This window comes from Bactrocera oleae, chromosome 5 (genome assembly GCF_042242935.1).
Source record: "Bactrocera oleae isolate idBacOlea1 chromosome 5, idBacOlea1, whole genome shotgun sequence".
Classification (NCBI taxonomy): Eukaryota; Metazoa; Arthropoda; class Insecta; order Diptera; family Tephritidae; genus Bactrocera; species Bactrocera oleae.
Window position 1 is genome coordinate 38439464 of NC_091539.1, and position 22334 is coordinate 38461797.

A 22334-nucleotide genomic window follows, 5' to 3' on the forward strand; every position below is an offset into this window, starting at 1 on the left:
TCACACTGGAGATTGAGGAAGAGAGGAGAGGAATGGAAGCTTGGCGAAAACTTTAAATTAGCAGCATTTATTGACTTTGCTTTTGCTTCTGATTCGTGTAACTTTATATGCATTTACATATTTACAGAAATATGGAAGTATATATATATATATTTATAAAAATTTCCGTCTGACCTGCTGGCTCCGGCTTCGCGCTACTCTGAAGTCCTGAACTTTATACATTTTTTTTCAGTAGCAGATTTACTCTGCGGGAGAACTGGTAGTGAGAGTGCAGAGCGAATTCTCAATGCATATTTGTTTATATGTATATAATTTTATTTCAGTTAGGAATAATGCAGAATTTTTTTTTTGTTCTAACGCTTAATGATAGCCTAACACTTATTAAATAATATACAATTTTGAAGGATTCCGAAAAATATTATGCTAAATATTTTTAAAATTAATTATATTTATTTATTTTATTTATTAATTATTTTCAAATTAAATTTTTGTGTTTTCTGCAAAAAGAATTTAAAAATAACACTATTTTGTACTGTTTTTGTATAAACTTTTTGTTGCTGAATACTTTTCATTTAATTTATATCTATTTTACAAAAAAATTGTTGTATAGAGATAGCCATATGTTCGTTATTATAAAAAAAAATGTGGAAAACGGTTGGCCTCAAGGGCCATCCCTGCAACTTCCCGCTAATTTCATACGCTAACGTTCAAATTTCGCTTTTTTCACTGCTTTTGAGCTCTTCGAAATTTTTCGTTTTCGATATCTAGCAAGTAAATCAACCGATTTTAACCCGGTTTGCGCCAAACGATGTGTTTTTTCAAGGTTTAGAACTGATTAGTTTTTGGTGTCAATCGGTCAAGTCGTTTTAGTTTATTCAAATCGGTTGAGCCGTTTAAAAGTTATAAGAGGGTCACATACATCCACACATACATACAGACATACGGACATCATCGTAGAAATGTTCGGGGAAGCTTCCTCGACCCTCAAAACGTCGAGATCTGTTGAGAACTCGATTTTTTCAAAATGGGGTGAAACCAATATCTTCCCGATTTTTAGAAAATTTTCAATTTTCTTAGCGGGAAGTTAAAAATGTAATGACAATTAGATCAAATTTAAATAAAATCAATCATATCAATATTCTAGGTGTAACATTTAAAGCAGAAATTTAAAAAAGGCGTCTTTATCTGTCTATGTTTCAAAGGTTGTTTCGATAGCCCATAAACAACCATTTTTCAAAAGGGTTTAAACTTGTAATGTCAAAATCTGCAGTTTTGGTTTACTTTTAGGACACAAAAATAAACTTTTGAAACACTCCAGCCAATAAAAACTGAATACAAATAGATTGCAAAGGAAGGACCTAAAATCATTAAAATGCATGAGAAAAACATAAAAAAGTTTATTTGACATGAATGGTTAAAAATATTTTCGTAAGAAAAAGCACACTCGTTAGTAACACAACCTTATATGTATAATTGAATCATGTCCTGAGTTTTGAAAGATATGTACATCTGTTAAGTTATTCGAAAGAGAGCTTTGATGGCGTTTCTTAACCCAAAAAACTATCAGAAGAAAGCACAAGTTGAGAACGTAAGGACTAGAGAGAACTGCTAGTCTCTACTAGTGAAATTTTGATTGCAGGAAATTGCTACTACCCATGATTCAATTGTATAAGGTTGTATCGATAGCCCAAGAACAACACTACGTCAAAAGTAATGGGATCCATAATGTCAAAATCAGCCGTTTTGCTTTGCATTGTTTTGATTTTATGTTTCATAAATAAATTTTTCAAAAATTTCAACCAATGAAATAGCACATTTGCCATTAAAAGACAATTTGAGAGGTCCTTATACATTTCCTTAATTTGTATTAAAGGATTTGGTGCAATAAACAATTTCAACATTTCAATTTAAAATACAAAAATATAAAAAATTACATGTTTTTATTGCAGTTATTATCGAAAATAATTAATGTAAACAAAACTTTTACACCTGCATCTGTTTACGAGCCATGCCCCTCTTGCCACTGCAGATGACGTTTCATTAACTTCAGGCTCAATGGTTTGATTTGCTCAAAAGCTTGCTGCAGTGACACCGCCTCCTCTGCCTTCTCATCGGACCTACAGGCTCGCGTTGCACGTCTAACCATCTGCATGGCTATTTCTTTGCAGGCCAAACGTATTTCATCGCCTGTGAAATGCTCTGAGATGCGCACCAGCAATTCTATTTGCTCTTTCGTCACAGCCAGCATTATAGGCAGCTGCTTACCGATGAGTAATGCACGTTCTATAGCATTCGGTAGTTGCACCAAAAGTTTCTTTTCGAAACGACGCAAAAAAGCATCATCGATATCCCAGGGCAGATTACTGCTCGCTAAAACGAAAACACCACCCATTTGCTGTTCCATGCCATCTAAAAGCTGCAACAGTTCATTTTTGAAACGTTTCGATGACTCATGATCGCTCGGACGGTCACGACGCGACGTTAGACCCTCGATTTCATCGAAGAAAATAATGGAAGGCGCATGTTTTTGTGCCATATGAAAGAGTATACGCATGATTTTCTCGGACTCACCGCGCCACTTGGACACAACCACACTGCTGGTCACATTGAAGAAAGTCACTTGATTGCGTGTTTCGGCGTAGAGTATTTTCGCAAGCAATGTCTTTCCGCTACCGGGTGGACCATGCAATAGCACCGACTTCCACGGACGCAAACCATTCGCAAAGAGCTGCGGATACTTGAGTGGTGTAAGTACAGCCTCTTTAACAATTTCCACAGCGCTCGCATTCCCACACATATCCGCCCAGCTGAGTTTTAATTCATCACGCATTATTGTTGTCTTCACGAGCTCCGCCAAATTCTGCCAATCTTGCTGATTTAACAGTCCGTCAGCTGCAGCACCTGCCGCAGCCGGGTGTTCGATCTCTTGCAGACGTATAAGCGCTGTAGCGCGATTCTCTTCGCCACCAATATTGCCACTGCTACTGCTGCCCACTAAAGTGCTAGCGCTCCCAATTGAACTCAAACTCTCCACTTTTTTCACGGTCAATTCCAAATCACCTGGATTCAGTAGTGGCTCAGCTGGCGGCAGCTCAGCCTGCGTTGCACTAGTCGTGTGCGTCAGCGAGTTTTTCGTCTTCAATTTAGTTTTCGTATTCACCTCCAATTTCACGGTGGGTTTTAACTTGCGCACAATCTTCGGATACTTTCCGAATTTTAGATGATAATAGCTAGCATATTCCAAGTAAATGCTATCCAAATCAATGTTGTCGCAAAGCTCATATTCCTCGGCTGGCAGTCGAGCCTCGTTCTTCAACGCCTCAGCCGCCTGGTAGAAGCCATTGTCGGCAAGAAATCGTTGTGTGAGAAACAGCAAGTTTCGACGTCGCGCTGCGGCATTTCGTATATCATCTTCCCGTAACATACTTTTTTACACAAATTACAAAATATACAATTATTTTAAAAATATTTACGAAAATTTTTTAACTTTTTTTATTAAATTCAAACGTCAAATTTCTCAGTTTTTGTTTCAAATTTAGTTTCGTTTTCGAACTGGCAGCGTGCATAACTCTGTATTCCGTCTGTGTTGTTTGTTTGTTGCCGGTGTACTGTTATGCCGACTTGTTATAAAACCGTTAGATTTGCATGGCAACAAATTAACAACCAGTTATATTAGAAACAGTGAGGAGCATAACGAAGGTAACGGAAATAAACAAATTGATCCAACCGAAAGTTATAGAACTATATTCCTAAGAGAGTTATTAAAGCTCTAGAGCGCGAGTGTTTGAGTTTGAACGTTTTTTGAATTCTAGCATAATTTAACCGGCGTTTCTGTATGTTACTTTGAGACTTAATTGCTGTTATCTGTTTCAAATCTTTTTTTCTGGTGATGTTCAATAGTCTCAGTTCTGATGCTTGCTAGAGTCGAACACTCCATTTTATAACTTCGGCAATGACTATAGCCTGGTTTTAGTAGTAAGTTTTACTTGTGATTAGAATTTTCGAAATACAAATAAACTAGTTCGAAATAGACGAGTTTTTTGTAACTTATCAAAAATTTACAAAAATATGTATTTATTTATTAGAAAATCTGAGGCTACCTCAAAAATTTCAACAAATTGAATTTTAAATTAGTCTATCGAAGTGCACAATGAAACAGCAAACTTAACTGAAATTTTGGAAAATCTATGTGAGAGACTAAAATTTTAAACTGAATGAACTAGTTTGAAATGGACCAAAGTAGTGTCTTTTATCAACTTCTCCAAACATGCTTATTTTTGGAAAGCGGTTACTAGGTATAAAATTAAATAATCTAAATTTTACTGAAAACAAAACTAGTCTGAAAATGTGGGGTTGCCTGACCAACATTTTTTATCAAATTGAATTTTTCTGAAAGTAAATTAGTTCCAAAAATTCCAGAGCGTCCATTATAAATAAAGAAAAAAGATATTTGGGTTATTATTTTTATTGTAAGTCTGATAATTTGGAATTCCGGTATTTTCGAACGAAAACATTTTTTACTACACTTAGTTGGGTAGGTAGATAGAGTGGCTGTCTAAAGGCGCAGGCCTATAGGAGGCCCATTGTGATACCACCGGGTCTAATGTTCCTTCACTCTATTGTCTCCTCTCTGAACCAACCCGTGCTTCTGATGAAGTTCATCAGTATAAATAGTGCAACTTCCGAAACGTCGTCAACCCTTGATCGATAGTTGCGGTTCTTTTTCTGTGTAGAGCCTTACATTCGCATAGAAGATGTTTTACAGTATCCTCTTCTTTCATCTCCTGACAGCTTCTGCAATAGTCGTTTAAGGTACACCTATCCTACTGGCATGTCTACCAATTAGACAGTGACACGTTAGTACTCCTATCAGAGTTCTTATGTCATTCCTTTTGAATTTTATTAGTCGGTTTGTGCGTCTCATGCTCCATTCCTGCCACGTTTGCCTGCTAGTTTAGCAAGTCAGCGATTGTCTACACCGAGACTTAGCTAGATTTATAACATGTTCACTGATTAAGTGTTTACAAGTTGCCAGAGGCAAAAAATACCTTAATTTTCAGAGTTTATTTGTAGAGTGGTACCTGTTCTGGCTGGTTCATCTGCTGACTTCACTTAAATATAATTTATTATTATTTCTTCATTTATTTATTATTTATTACTTTTATGTTTCCAAACTTAAGGTTGTCTTCATAATAAAGCTGTGCTAATCTAAACTAGTGTTTTTCAGACCGAAATCTGACAACAGGTAAGACCTTGTCATAACAAAAAGTGCTTGCATTCGAAAAATCTAGCTACCTGACTAGTTGCCCTCTAGTTTGATACCACTTCGAAAACAGTTTGCCACTAATCCATTTCATCACATGTTAGACTTAGGCGCATCTATTTGTGGTAGCAAATATTATACTATATATTATTCCAATACCACTATGTATATGTAAATCAGTTTGTGACATGAAACCGCATTATTGACTCGCTATTGATGTTTTATGGCACGTGAAGGATGCGTTTAATATTTTCCACAATGTTTGCACTTGCCAATAAATAATTACAACTACAAAAAACACATAGAAGCATTTTGAAATTATGAAAAACCGCCAATGTATAAGGAGAAATAGTTTGCTAACATATGAGCTTTTTGTGGCTTTTATTAGTTTCGCTGCGTTTTAATTAAATAAAAGCATTAGGTTGTTAGGTTGCAAATTGAAAATTGGAAAAAATATTAAATACATGAAAATATTAATAATAATGAATGTGAAAAAAATGCTTGTACATGAAAACTAATTACATAAATAGCTCAATCAACAGCCTCAATAACATTTGACGTACGCGCTTTGCCCAGCTGCTGCTCATCAATTTTAATTCTATGCATATATCATTCGCATTTATTTTGTTCAAAGTTTTCATTATTTTTTCTCTTAGTTTCTTTACATTGCTGTGCTTGTTTTGCACTTCTTTTTATTTTGTGTTTTTTGTTAAATATATTGTTTTGGTTGCTGTTGGATGTAACATATTTGCATTCATTAATTTTAATTGCCCATAAATAGGAAGGTCACAAAGAGTGTTTATTAAAATAAATGGAAAAAAATAGAAATGTATATAATATGTATATGTGTAGCAAGTGTTATGCGCGCATGTAAAATCTTATTAAAAAACTATTATGCAATTTTCCATTTAATTGAGATGTGAAGTTATTAAAATTGAAAAGCCTTCAACATTATTAACTTTTTAGGTTTGCTATTTGTTATTTTATAAAGAAATTATTAGCATTTTAAGTGAAAATTGCTAAATCAGTAATTTCGATAAAAAACTAAAAAATAACAATAAATTCCACAAAAGTTATATAGATTATTATTATTATATATTATATAATAACTCATTGTTTCAACTACTATTTTCAAGTTTTATATATGTAAGTAAAGTCTTTACAAACCCATAAGTCTAAATCAAAATATGACAAAAACGAGTATTTTATCTTAAAATTACGAGTTATCTTCAATCTTATCATACTATAATATGTTCTTAATTCACTTTTGCCATACATGCACATAAAAAAAATATTTTTTTGTTAAAAAGAATATGCGCAACGACTTTCAATAATATTTAAATTTATATATTTTTGACTGAAATTATAAAAATACTTCCTAAAGTTCTACAAAAATAATAACAAACAGCTGTTATGTTAAAATATTTTTTGTTCCGTAGAGTACTTTATTCAAAATAATGCCCTTATTTAAAAGCTGATCACATATTCATATATCAATTTTTATGTTATATTAGTAGAAAGAGATTTTGAAAGGCAACAAAAGTAGTTAAATTTCATTTTTCAACCATTTCCAGGTATTATGTTTCCCTTTAAAATTTCCTTTTGAGAATAATTGTTTCACTTTTTCAAACACTTTGACAAAGACTATAATTATTGTTATTAATAGCCTAGCTTTCTAAAAGAAAATTCCGTAATAGATTTCTTATACATATCACTAAATCTCACAATCTCTATAACAATCTCTCTCTCTTACTGTATCCCTCACTCTCTGCCATCCGATCTGACTTCCTCTCACTCTTTTTCTGTAACTCTGTTCTCTCTCTGCAATCACTCTCATTGCTGCTAGCTATTTTTCAACGAAACCAACATCGCTTCAAAGCTGTTTGTTACACCCAAAAACCATTACCATCCATCTGTCCGTCTGTCTATATATATACGAAAAAGCCGCTCAGATTTTTAGATATCGATTTAAAATTTTCCACACGTCCTTTTCTCCACAAAGAGCTGCTCATTTATCGAAACCGCTGATATCGGATAACTAGAGCATATAGCTGTCATACAAACTGAACGATCAAATCCAGTCCTTGTATGGAAATATTTTTTATTACAAATACAAACTGACCGATCTAGTTCTTGTAAGAAAACTGGAACCTGTGAAGTGTATTTTGGCTTCAGTATAACAAAAGTTAAAGTTTTTTTTTTTTGTTATTATTACACCCTTTAAGTAAACGTGTAAATAATATATTAGTGGCCCATTAATTCAAACGCGTGTATTAACTCACTTTATTAATAAAAATCTTTCCTTACTGCTTAGCTAAACGAAGGTATAAAAATGTCTAAAATATGAGAGCATAAATTTAAATCGATAAATTTGAAAACTGAACATTTTTTAATTGACAAGAATATTATTACTTAGTTTCGACTTAAAAATAAATAGATTCCATAAAACTCTATGAACATCAATTCTTTCGTCAAATCTCAAAGTGTCTGCAAAAAATTTACTAAAACGCCCCTCGCGTCGGTTGGGCAGGAGGAGGGTAATCGTTGGGTTATTATTAAAAACACCTTAAGGAATGAGGGCTGTTCATGACGTTCAAGAGAGGATGAAGTACATTAAATAACAAAATCTTAATCTTGCTATAAAAATACGTATGTTTGGTTAAGATTAATTTTCGAAGTTATTATAAGTTCAATAGTCAAGAAATTCTAATTGTAAACTTGTACAAAACTTGTTTGCTGTTTCACTACAGGGAGCTGAGTTAAACATCTGTACACGCAAAATACAAAATCGCATTACAACGGCATAAATAAAATAGTAAACACTATTTGCGAAAATTACATAAACAATCACACCAGCCATCAACAATAAAAACAAATATGTTGTAGATGCTAAAGCTAACGGAAATTAGCAGCCAACACAAATCATCAATCATGAATTTTTCATAAACACAACCTCCCCTCAACCATCCATCGATCATTAATATAGCATTTATTCTCTAACAAGAATACTAACTAAACCCACAATAATAATTAACAACAACAATTATTTATAATTGCTTTCCTGTGACCATACGTTGCGCGCTTGTCCGCATAATAGTGGTAAGCACTGTGGCTTTTGCAGATAAACAGATCTGCCAGCGGTTGCTACAGCGCGTCGTAGCTTTTTCGTGTACAGGATGAAACATATATATGTAGATATAAAATATTATGGTGTTGTTGTGATATTAAGTATTCGATAGGCCAAAAGTTGGAACACATGGTGAGCCCCACAAACCACATTTTGTTTAAATTATTTAATTATTGGAATAACACTCCCAGAGATAAACTCAATAAGATACTTAAGAACACGCGACCTTTTTGTATTGTTACCTAAAATCACTGACCAATATAAATTAAAAGAAATTAATAGATATACCTGCAGCTAATTTTAAGAAGTTAGTTGCTCAACTGAATTTAACTATAAGTTAAGCCCAGCGTATAAATCTATACGGTGAAATACCACCTTTGCGAGATATGTACAAAATATTGAATATCCTGCGGACTACTTATAGTCTGATAAAATTTTTAAATCTGACTAAATATTTTTAGCCTCATTTCAATAAAACTACTTTATAGGCATGTCTAACTGTGAGTCATATACAAGTATGAGTCAATTTACGTCCTCAATTAAGTTGAAAATGCTTTGAAGGATCTATGACTCTCAATATCGTTACATAAAAATATTTTTGAACTATTTCAGTAAACTTTCGTATTCCTTTATGATAAAATGGTTATCTACTCATGTAGTTCTATAAAAACTAATAACAGATTTAACTCAGTTCAGCATGATTTAATAAAAATCAGTATAAATTATTTTATGTCACTTAAAAAACCGTTTTTTGTCGTTACAAGAATAACTAATCAACATCGGAGCCATTTTTCATTTTTCTATGTTTTGTTCTCGTTTTTATATTTGCCAAGTATTTTCCTAGCCTAAGCCATCAGCTGCTTCACTTTCCAACAAGTAATAAAAACTTAACTATAGTACAATGAAGTTTGCGATGCCTAAGTATTTTAAAAGCGTCATATAAAGAGTTCGCAAGAATACCGCAACCAACTTCAATTAAAAAATGTATTGACAATAAAGCTTTGACAGCAGCTTTCCAACAATGTTCCTCCCTAATACGTGTTTTAACTGCCAAGAGGTACTAGTTGTCAGGCAGATTGAAAATAAATGAAGAAGCTTAGTCATTCGGTTTCGATGACCTAAAACACTTGACCCAATTTGATCTGCCTTTCGTCGAACTAACCTGGTTTGAGTCTGCAAGTAACCGAACCTATCTAAGTTCCTTCAAAATGTCTAACTTTCAAAGCATTTCATACCTTGCTACTTTACTACTGGGGTTGAATATAATTTTTACAAACATAAATTAAATAAGGCTTATATAGAAGCTAATACGTGCGCCGAAACTTTTTTTATTTACTCAAATGTTGAGCTGATTTCATATCAACTTTACATAAACTGCTTTTCCTTAAGCACTCCAGAACTAATGCACAATATCCACTCAAAATCCTACCAATGAGTAAGAATTTTATTGCACCACACTCTGCATGTAAACATACGGACAGGTTGCAGCGAAATATTTTACATTTGACTAATCAATAATTCCTAATAAATGAAGTGTTTCATTGGCCTACGCCCAGATATGCCTCTGCTACTAAGGCTCTAGCTCAGCGTCACGCCCCAATATCAGGCAAAACGCCAACAAATTGAACCCTTTAACGGTGTTTAGCATTGAGCCGAAATGCGCAAATTGCCGGCTAATTAGACATAACTTGGCACTCTGAGGACTATGAGGCTAATGAATTGGGCGTTGGCTCAGGCTGTACGATAATAAACCGGCGGTTATAACATTTATGAACCACTCGGCATGCATAGCCATGCATTATTGAAATTAAATTTCAACACGGTCAAAATATAGACAACTCATAAAGCGATTGAAAAAAACAAATATTATGTTAGAATTCAAAATTAAATTTAAAAATTCAAAATTAGTCCTAAAAATACGAAAAATATATTTTTAAAAATGCTACATTTAATAAATAAATAAAAAAAAATAATAATTTATATAATTTTTACTTAATTTTTTTAAAATTCATATTATTTTTAATTATTTTAATTTTAATTATGTTAATTTTTTCTAACAAAATTTTTTAAATGTTTATACTTGCACTGCCTACACATATATATGTATATGTATTCGTATATCGCTCAGAGATTAAACAAAGTTTTCGCAAATCAAAGCTAATCTACATGCACAACAACACTATACATTTTATTATATGTTAGAGGGGTATGAAACTATGAAAAATTACAATAAAGAAAAAGTAAAAAAACATTTGCAAAAAATGCTGCACAACAAATCCAGTTATGATTTAAAAGTGACAACAAATATTCTGACATATTTTTGGCCCAAGCAAAATCAAATTCCAAAACTGCTGATGAGTTCAGCCGACTCGCTGGCGACCAGTGTCGGTTGAAAACAATACGTTAACCAAACAAAAAATTTAAAAAAAAAAAACTAATAACTACAACAAACAAACAATTGGCTGGCAACGGCCCATCACCGAGCACTCGCCGTGTCCTTGTGACAGTTAGAGTGCAATAACAATGAGCACAAAAAAGAACAACCAAGGAAACGGCCAACCGACCGCATAGGCCAACAACCCAGGCGCAACAACAAAAACTAAAGAAAACAGAAAAACAACTGACTAAACAAACCAACGCGCCAATAAAAAAAGCGTCCATTGAAAGTCTGATCGCGCAACGCATATATGTGTGTGTATAAGCATATGAGGCAAAGCAAAAAATATGTTGACGAAAAAAGCAAAAATGCAAAAAAATATTTGTAAACATTACTCATACGCCCGGGTGGCACTCAACTGCCCCAATCAGCATGCACCGTCATACATACTTAGATCTGGTAGAGTGCATGTGTGCGCTTTACGCGCGTGTAAATACAAATATATTTTCTTATATATATATATATATATTTATGCATGAATGCAAAATATCCATTTATGAAATGCCAAAAGTGTCTGAAAAGTGCTGTGTCAAAACGGCTGCGTTATTTTTATTCGAACTTTTTTTGATTTCTTCTCATTTCACTCCTCACCTCATTGCAATGGGTTATGGCTTTGATCCGCGTTTTTCTTGTTTGCGTATAGCGTGAAAATTTATAATATTGCCTTTTGGCACGCGTTAGCCATTTTTCTAGCCGTTGCAAGTTCATTTCACTTGCGAGAGGTCCATCTACATATTTACATACAAGTATATTTGTATTTCTGTTTGTGTTTGCACTTTATACAAGTGTGAAGATATGTTTGAAGTTGAAAGAAGAATGAATTCGTGTTTTGGTGAACCATTGCCGAATTGCCAAAAATTAATTTAATCAAGTTTATTGAACCGAATTTTGACAGAAGTGTTGCATGCACTTCAAAGTGTAAAATTTTTGATAATATTTATTTAATTCTGCTAAAAGTGGGCAATTTCTGTAGTCTGCTGAATTTAACGGATTTAAATTTTGTTGTTGTTGTGGAGTTTTTTTTTTTTTGATAAGTACTAGGTGTATTAAATACCTAAACAGCAAAACTGAAGCTGCCGTCAATGACCTATCCATAGACTAAAACAATCCCATCAAATTGAATTTTCCTTAGAAGCGCACTTGTCAGGCCAGGGGCTTATAGATCAAATATTTAGTGCCCCTACCGAGTAGCACATTAGAGATACCCTTTAATATATTTTGGTAAATATTGCCGATATTGGCTTCTTGATTCTGACCAGAAGGGTTAATTTCTGAATAGAAAAATGCAGATAAAGAATAAACGAATAGTCAAAATTCAAAATTTCGATTTTTCACAAAACTAATTCTTCCGGCAAAATTTTTCTTTTAGTATTTTCAGCGAAATTATGCACACGTCTCTGAAATAAATCGAGTAAAAGGATTTGAAATTTTACTTGCCTTAATGTCGTGGTTACAATTGTGCCTATATTTCCAAAAATATTAGCCGATTCTACGACATATTTATATTTTTAGCGAATATACCATACTTTCGGAATATGCAGAAAATTTTTTAAATTCTTACTAAATATAGTCAATACCTGAATAAGTATCAGAAAATGATTTCATCTAAATATGAAAACATGATTTTTTTATATTAATTTTTTCACATACATAACAATATTTCTTACTAATTATATATATTTTTCTCTATTTCTTTACAGGTAAGTCACATAATGCGAGGTTATATAGTCACCGAGACGTGCTCGAAAATATTTGGCACTTGAATCAGCAAGTACAATTTATACTTTTTTATTTATGTAAAAAATAATCTAGAGGATTATTCGTATAGTGGTCAAACAAGCTTTTAGTCAAATAGACATAAAGGGTCAGATTAGAAACCCTATGGGAAAAGTAATATTTCTAAAGTTTTTGTGCAGAAAACACATATGGGTTTAAATTACATTTGACAATTGATAAATGCGGTAGAGATAAAATCGTTAACCAAGGTTAGTCCTTAAATTATAGAATGGGGTCTAAACCAAGATTTACATCGATTTTATTTTCTATTAATTTATTATTATTTTATAAATAAAATTGTGGTTAAGAAAAAACGTCCACTTAACTTTATTAAAAGATTGCGCTTTTCAATATAAACGACAATCGCTATAGTGAGTATTCTGGTGCTAGGGCAAAGTCTAAGTTGATTGTATTTCCCGTTGTCATTACCCTAAAGTATGCTTAGGAATATTTTTCAACGCAGTATTATTAAGATAACTCACAAATTAACGGGTACATTAGCACATAGTCCACTAGAACAACAAAAATCACTATATATAGTAAATGATACGTTCACCAACATATCTAACAAATTAACCGGTATACTGGTATACAATATAAAGTCAACCAGTAGTTTGAAATTTATATATTAGGTATATGGCAGTTAAGGGAAGTATTGAGCCGGTTTATTCCATTTTTGGTATCAGAGCACCTTATTACCAGAAAAAGAAGTACTCTGGATTTCATTAAGATTTCTCACAGGTTGTCCGATATTTTTGGTAAAAAGTCATCCGTAGGCCATATGCAGTACCTTGGAGTTTGAAACGATATTGTACGGTATCGTCCATTTGTAGACAATAGGTGTCACACTTTAAAACACTATACGTGAAAAATTTTTTTACAATATTACCTTCATTGTTGTTTGATGAAGTTTGTAATACCCAGAAGGAAACCCCATAAAGTTTATATATAAATGATTAGCGTTGCGAGCAAAGTCGATTTAGCCGTATCTATCTGTCTGTCTGTATATACGAACTAGTCTCCTACTTTTTGATATACCCATCTGAAGTTTTGCACACGTCCGTCTCTCTTTAGGAAGCTGCATATTTGTCAGAACTGCCGATACCAGCGAATTATCACATATCGCTGTCATAAAAACTAAAAAAAACGATATGTTGACCTTGTATGGAAAACTTTTTATATTTGACGCTGGTAATTAAGCTGACCTACCAAATCAAGATAAAGATATTTTATACCCTCTTATGTTCTTAAAAATGTTCCTGGGAAGGTTATAAGAGCATCGGTGCAGCCAAAGTGTTTTTATCTAATAATTTTATCATAGTTCCACTTTTTTATAAAGTTTATAAAATTGCAAAAGTTTAGCTGCTATATTTAAAGTCACATATATATTTATAGATAAATTTAATGATCTGTTTGAAGTAAGTGAATATTGTATGACCCTAAATTCATTCAAACAGTTCAAAGGTTTTCTCCACAGGGCTTTCTTTTTACAATCGACACTTAACTGATAATTGCAATTGCAATTATAACCCAGACCACCCGTAAAGATATATATATGTCTATGTGTATATCAATATGTCTATTTTATAGACATTGGCGCCCATTTAGGTATTATTGTTAGTTGGCGACATTTGTAGCGCCATTTAACGCGGACTTTTCCACTCGCTTTCGTTGCACGCATGTGTAATAAATATATATATAACATATATTTATATATTTTTCAAATCAATTTTCACTTCGACACACGTAACTGTATATTAGGGTGGAGCGAAAAATTTTTTTTTATGTTTGCTTAGCTTAAGGGTAAAACTTATAGATTTTAAAAAAAGAAAATTAAAAAAAAAAAAAAAATTTTAACATCTATCGGCGGCCCACTTACTTTTAAATTAAATTTCGAGTTCAAATTTTTTTGTTTTAGAAGCTTTGGTCCTCTTTCTGGCCAATTAAAAGTTATCAACTTAAAAAAAAATTTTGTGGTCATTATTGAAGTTTTAAAAAAAGTCTTACACGACAAAATGCTTTCCTTAATCTTTAAAATAAATTTTGAGTCAAATTCGGTCAGTTTTATATAAATGTGAAGAGTTTCAACCAAAAAAAACATTTTTCAAAGTGAGTGGGCCACCGCTAGATGTTTAAAAAAACAATTTTTTTTTCCAAAAATTTCCTCTTTTTATAATCTACAAACTTTACCCATAGGCTCAGCAAAAAAAAAATTTTTTTCGCACCACCGTACTGTATATAGACGCATATATGTATATGTAAATGCGAATGTGTAAATGTTATTAACTAAGTGGGCGCCTGCAGACCATTTTTCTACTCAGACATTCGTTCGCCACAACAAGAGTTGAGAGTTCAATGTTCGTAATAAATTAATAATATTCAAACGGTTAATAACATGTGTTTAGTTAAAGAGTGGCACTTAGTCAATATTGCCATATAATTAAATTTCAACTAAACACATGTACTTACATGTGATACCCAAGTACAAGACAGTTAATTACTCATTTATTGAGTTTGCAACACTTGCAGCAGACAAAAGTTTGTAGCATATGTACTGGAAATACATAGATTAACTTTCAAACTTACTTTTTGTGCATTTGCTACTTCTAAAAATGTCAGGCTATGTAAAAATGTGTGCCTGTCCGAACGGTCTTAAGGTCAGAATTGGGCCTCGTGACTGTGTGAGATAGCTGTGGTTGGAGCGCACAAATATGATACCTATCATAGCAATATTCTTATAACTTGTCCAAAATAGAAAGATAACCGCAACATTTTTTTACGTGTTCAGAGATCTCTATTACTGATGCTTTTGCATGATTTGCTGTTTTCTTAATACTGCTATCTCTTAATTTTGATATAATTATTCGACAAATGAACGAAAAATATATAATTTTAGTTCAAAAAAGCTCTCACCTAAATGTAGCTTGAACTTTTTGTCAAAAATCGTATTCCTTCGTTCATTACCTAAGGAGTTTAACTTAGAAAAATTTAAATCGATCCGTCCAGACTTTACGGAGAAATTTTGCACAACGACTCTGAAATCAATCGAGAATAATGCGTTTAAAGTTTTTTGGCTTTGAACATTCGCCGAATCAACTTTAAATTTTCAGAGAATATACTTAAATATTTGTACATGCTATAATGCAAAAAAAAATATATTTATCTTTTAAAATTTCTAACTAGGCATAATCCCATAAAAAAAATAAACTTTGTAAGTCCATAAATTAGCAAAATAACAAGTTTTAGGACTTATTGGTATAAGAATAGTAAAAAATATGGAACCATATCCCCTGATCGTATTTTAGAAGATTTTCACCATCTGATTTAATTGCACACGTAACTAAATGAAAACAAGAAAAAGCGTTAACTTCGGTTGCACCGAAACTATACTACCCTTCACAGATACAAAGGTTCCTTACAATAACTTGATTCCGATCTAATTTCGTGAAGCTGCCTCGTCAACTGAAAGAGTTTCCCATACAAAGACTTGCTTCCGATTGTTCAGTTTGCATGGCAACTATATGCTATAGTGGTGCGATATCAGCTGTTCCAACAAATGAGCAGCTTCTTAGTGAGAAAGGGGCAGGTGCAACATTTCAGATTGATAGCTTAAAAACTGAGAGACTAGTTTGCATATATACAGACGGACGGTCAGATGGACGGACAGACAGACGGACATGGCTAAATCAACTCAGCTGATCATGCTGATCAATTATGTATATATTTTATAGAGTCTCCGACGTTACAAACTTCGTGGCAAACTTAATATACCCTGTTCAGGGTATAAAGAGTGATGCCAAAGCACTTCTATGTAACCTAAACCAATTTTTTTTTTGACAAGGAATGGAAGTTTAATTGCACTTTCTCTACCTTGATCTTCGTTCTGTAAACCTTCCACGAGCATTGTGTTAGTAGCTTGTCGAGAATCCGATTAGAGCGGCAAGCACAAATTTCAATGTTTGTCGTCTGTTTACTCCTGCAGAAATCTAGGTTCCCCTCTAGGTACATAAGACTGAAAGGTCAAGTGCTACGAGCTTGCAACAGTGTTAAGATGACTAGAACTGTATAGGCTCTCTGTCTGCTGGAGTCTGTGAAAGTTTTCAAGAAACAATGAGTAATTCTGTGAGCATCCTTCTATCCATTTCTAATATTATGCTACAAATTAAATCTACATTCACGTCGAAAAGTTTCAATACTTGTAACTGTTTTATGGGTTTTCTTGATACACTTGACTGATGAATTTTTCTCTCATTCGTATTATGGCTCTCGATGATCTCAGCTGAATACCAGAGAGTCGTGTAAGGAAGGAAAAATCGGAAACCTTATAAAGTATATACGGTAAATGATGAACATGACGAGCTGAATCGAATATACGTGAACCAGTCCCTCAGTTTTTGAGATATCGCTCTGAATTGCAATTTGCACATGTCTTTTTCTTTCCAAAAACGTGCACATAAGTCGGAGCCGCCGATATCGAAACACTATAGCATACAGCTGCCATACAAATTGTTCGATGGAAATCAAAATCTTGTATGAAAAACGTTTGACAAGATGTTATTTTTCATGACAACGCTACAATCTCCGAAATTATTGTTCGGATCGGACCACAATAATATAAAGCTGCGATTTAAACTGATCGATTAGGAACTATACTAGCAAAATTCCGTTGAATGCAAACCGTTGCCAATTACGTTTTTAGATTTAGTTATACATATAGTTGCTATATGAAATGCATCTGTAAAGAGTATTATAGCTACGAGGCTGCCGAATTCTATATTTTTTTCCTCGTCCAAATAAGTGGGGTGACCTGAGTACACTGGTCCAATAGTTGTGGAACTAAATTTGGAAGTCTGTATCATCTCAAGGTCATATTCCAAGGCACAGCAACGAAACCTTCAACGAATTTATGACTTTAGAAGGCCTTATCCTGACTGGCTTTGCTCTATTTAATTTGAGCAACGCCTTCAATTTTTATACCAGCACACTTGGTACTTAGGGGCTTAAAAGAAATTGCGTATCGCCAGCTGCAAAAAGATTCTCATTTCCTTGCCTTTTGCACACGGAGGATGAGTGTAAAAAGCAGTGGAAATCGTTAAACACATGTCCGGAAAAGTTGCGCACCTGTATGTATCTGTATGTATATATATACAATATGCATTATAAGTACTGGCTTATGTGCGTGTGTATGTATTTCAGCTAAATGTCCGTCTCTGCACCTGTATCACAAGCAAAGAAGCCACTATAAAAAAATTGGCCAGCATTATCCCTGAACTTTGACTCAAGCATTCCATTTTTACTATTTTCTGTCATCAACAGTTGCTCACGCACACATACCCCATATACATATAACTACATGTGCTGTGAACGTTTTCACAATTTCCTTATTTACACTCTTCTGCCACGTTCCAATTACCAGTTGAATGGGCGCATAACTTCTGCTCAGCAATGAAAATGAAGCAATTATCAAGAATGAATGCATGAAATGCACAATTTTGCTGCACCTACAACAACAGCAACAACCATAACAACACTGGCAATAATAGCGCAAATGCCAAGTGCAAAGTGGCAGCAACAATGCTGCGATTACCTTCAACTGTAGTTGTTGTTGCACTACTTCAACAGCTGCTATCGAATGATCGCTGAGCAGATATTGAAAGCAGAAAATTTTACTAATAAATATGCCGGCGAAATGTACATACCGTCATATATACATGCGTAGCACGATTATCCGAGTAACTCTATCCGTAACTGTTGAGGTTAACTCCCAATTTTGGCGTAATGTAAATGGATTTGCCCAAATCAGCTGCAGGCAAATTCTTGTGTTCATTACAGGCTCTTTAACTTGCTGATCTGATTAGAGGTAATACAAATTTTACATGCATAAAGCGAGGGCATATTACGAAGTGATGCTCGTTGTACCAACAATCAAAATCAGGCAGTTACTTACTAAGTTTATTATTATTAGCCTATTATCAATATTGATAAGTCCCAGTACTAAAATTAGTAGATTTTTTCGCTTTCGAAGTTGAGTGAATTTCTAAATAAATCCCTAAAATTAAATATGATTTGCAGATTTAATAATTTCTCTATACTTATAATGATATAAAAGAAATCCTTAGCAGTACCATACTTGCGAGGCAGTATATTTAAAAGGTATGAAAGAAAACAACTGAGGTCATAAACGTGAGATACGGGTTGTTAAGAAAAGCTTCCAAAGTTCCAAAAAAAATCTTCGTAAAAAATTCAGTTAATCTCGCCAAATGAAACCGAGACAAATTCCTGTAATAAAAACTTAAAAACTGGCATCTGAGTATCCATAACTTAAAAAAGGATTACATTATTATGCTGATTGATGCTTTAAATAGATATTGTCAAAATATACATATGTATATATTATATAACAACAGCTTATTTCATCTACTCTTATTTTCCTCTTTAGAAAACTCTCACTGATTTCAGTTCCTTTATATCAGTAGGTTCTATTTGTTTTTTCAGTCCTCGTTTTTTGTCATATTCATACAGTAATAGCAATATGGCACCGGTATCTGCTTTACCAACGATTTATACCAAGGTATACCATATACTTATATGCAATACTTTATTCTATAGTTCTCAGCATCAACTTAAAAATATCTGTCTGTTGATGTGGAAACATCCAGGCACTTTCTCTTCATTTCTTCAGCTTTTGCAAGACTGTGGTTGAAACATCAACATTCATCAGCAGTCATATCTTTGCGAACCTAGCGAAATAACCGGAACTAATATCAACCGTCTCAACAAATGTGTGGCAAGCTCAAATAGTATTTTCGATCAATACTTAGGTATATTTAGAATATTTCACAATAGAATATTGTTATCAGCTGTTTAAGTCATATTCGTTTTGATATCAACCTTTTATTATAACATGTGTAGCTAGGTATGACCGTATGAGGGTATCGTGACTAATATCTAGAAGTTTTGTGGAAATATCTAGGAGCGTGTGGGATCTTTCGATATTTATTGTGCGCGGATCGGACCTACGACCTAACTTAACCTATCCCATGTCCAGTTGCAATTCTATAAGTACATCTCGCAGCGTTCCATGTTCTTTTTCTTTATAAAATATATGTAATAAATTACATTATCTTACCACCGCCTTGCACACAATACCGTATGTCTCATATACATATCATCACATCATCGTAGTTTAATAAAACGTATGAGACCTCAAATTTAAAGGGTCTACCAACAAGAACGATGTGGTGTTCGAATGAACTAAAACACTAAAATTTGGTAAAATCTCCACCCGTTTACCCAAATTTTCGATGACGCGTTGCAGCATTTCAGCAGCAATTTCGGCTATAGTACGCTGAATGTTGTATTCGGGCTCCGCGAACGTTGCTGGTTGATTGACAAAAACCTTTGGTTGAGCATACTCCTATCTACAATATCTTGGGCCATTTCTCGAAATTAACGAGTCGCCAATCTTTGCACCCAATGTGCCCATGTTTAGACATAAAACATGAGGCGACGCAACGTCTTGTTAGAAATAGATATCACCCGCGTCAATTTCATCAAATTCCGGGGAAAAAACTGGGTCAACGTCACGTTCGTTGTTGATGGTAACGGCATTTCCTACTTCATTTCGAAAGAAATAAGGCCCGCTGATGCCGCTATACCACGATCCGCACCAATCGGTCAATTTGTGAGGATGCAAATACGTTTCCTGAACCACGCGTGGATTTGACTCAGCGACAAATTAGTTTTTTGATGAAGTTATTGATCTAGAAATGTGCCTCATCTGAAAAGACCATATTTTGCGCAAAGAGCTCTTGCAGTAGCAACCGGAGCACATGAATTTTGGTAATAATCTTAAACAATTTCTGTGGTTCCAAAGCGAAACATGATAAAATGGTAAACCTTACTAAACGTACTAACAAAATTTGACACAAATCCGTAAACAAACATGGCTGCCAGGAGCTGTCAAAATCACGTCATCGCTTTTGGTATATATACGGTGCATATAGCAGTATAGTATAGTTTAACAGAAAAAAATAAATATTAGTAGCATAGCTTAACATAACAACAAAGGATATACAAAGCATAACATAGCACAACGCAATATAACACAACATAGCAGAATTTAACAAAAATTACTTAAATTAAAAAATTTATTGCTGAAACCATAAAATTATCATTAACTATTCATTGTTAATCTCCTAATTCAGTAAATCGAAATTTGCTAAAAACACATTTGCTGTTTGAAATTTAAATGCTGGAATTTGATTAGTGAGCTGGCAATGATGAGATATAATATTAAATAACCTGCTTTTAGCGATATTTCCGTTATTTTGGCATTTATTTTTATTTTCCCTTCCCCTGGAAATTCGATATACACTGCCAACCTATCAAATTCACTGCTTTATGTTTCGCAACGCATAAATAACTAGCCACCCACATATACACGTGTCTAACGCAAAAGCACTCGAAGCGAGCTAATTAATACTAAAAAATAATAATAGTTTAATGCCAGCAGCAATTGTGAGAAATTTGGGCCAGGCTTTGCGCCTGATTTCTAGAATGTAACCGAATACGCATGTCGCTTTTGAAGAACTTCTTGTTTTAATGGGAATTAACCCGAATTGCTATTTGAGTGCAAATTTAATGCTTAATTATCGAAGAGTTAACGAGAATCCAATTTGCTCACAGCAAAGCGCCCACACACCCACACATTCCATATTAACAAAGGTAACAAATAACACACACACGTGTGCATTTAGGCGTAAATGATAAAAAAAATAGTGTTCAGTGAAAATAATCTAGTCTGAAAAATAAACCTTAATTTAAGCATATTTCATGCAAATTTTTTATAAACTTGAAATAAATTAATTGAAGTTGGTGTTTTGGTTTAAGCGCCTAAAAGGCTACCAGCCGACTTGCTGCGCCTAATTATATGTGCAAATATTTTTCTTTTAGCTTGCGTATGAAACCAAAGCAACCAACTTTGGTGGATGGTAGTTAGCGTGTAGGCGGTGGGCGGAAGTGTTGGAATACCGCAAATATGGTGCAAAGCAAAGCTTCGCTCTCAAACGGTGACCAAGCAACTTGAGTGCTGCTGAAATGGCCAACTTTAGAGCATCACAGTCAGCAAGCGACACAGTTGGCTCATCAGGGCTTCACAGCCAAAACTGAAATTAATTAATTTATTATGTATGCTCTGTGCGCACACACAATCAAGGCAGCTTTGGAAGGAAGGAGGACAAGTCGGTTGCTATTTTTATTTTAATTTTGGTGAAAGATGCTTTTTTACACCTTTCACAATTATCAAACAAATCTAACTTTCCGCCTAAGTTGATAAATTTCATATAAATTATGTAAAACTCATTCTACAGGTGTCCTAAGAAAATATCGTTTATACTCCTGGCGACAATTGTAGTTTTTTAATCTCTCAATGCAAAGATTCAACTTTAGTTAGGAATCTATGCATAGCTGAAATGTTTAGTGTCATAGCCGCTGAGTTTAATAATTTCCTGGTCCAAGTAGTCGCTCAGTCAACATTACTTTTGCCTTTCAGTTGTAGTTCAAAAAGAATCCTAATCGACTTCACTGCTGCGTTAGTCGCATAATTTTTGATACAAAAAAAGTTACATTAGCTTGGACCCGAAGACGTTTTAGCACCCGCAAAAAATTCGACTTTTTAAATAAAGGTTATGGAGAAACCGGTAAAAGAGATGAAATGTGGAAGACCATAA

The 22334-nt window shown here is 33.8% G+C and overlaps 2 protein-coding genes across 14 annotated transcripts in view; one reads left to right on the forward strand and one right to left on the reverse strand.

The window, feature by feature from the left end:
* The window catches only part of dnc (phosphodiesterase dunce), a 361971-nt gene that overhangs the window by 263812 nt on the left and 75825 nt on the right, over positions 1-22334 (forward strand). The window lies entirely within an intron of this gene.
* On the reverse strand, positions 1924-3575 carry LOC106618723 (katanin p60 ATPase-containing subunit A-like 2). The gene has a single exon (XM_014236580.3). The coding sequence runs from the start codon at positions 3422-3424 to the stop codon at positions 2000-2002; it is 1425 nt and encodes a 474-aa protein (XP_014092055.2). The 5' UTR covers positions 3425-3575; the 3' UTR covers positions 1924-1999.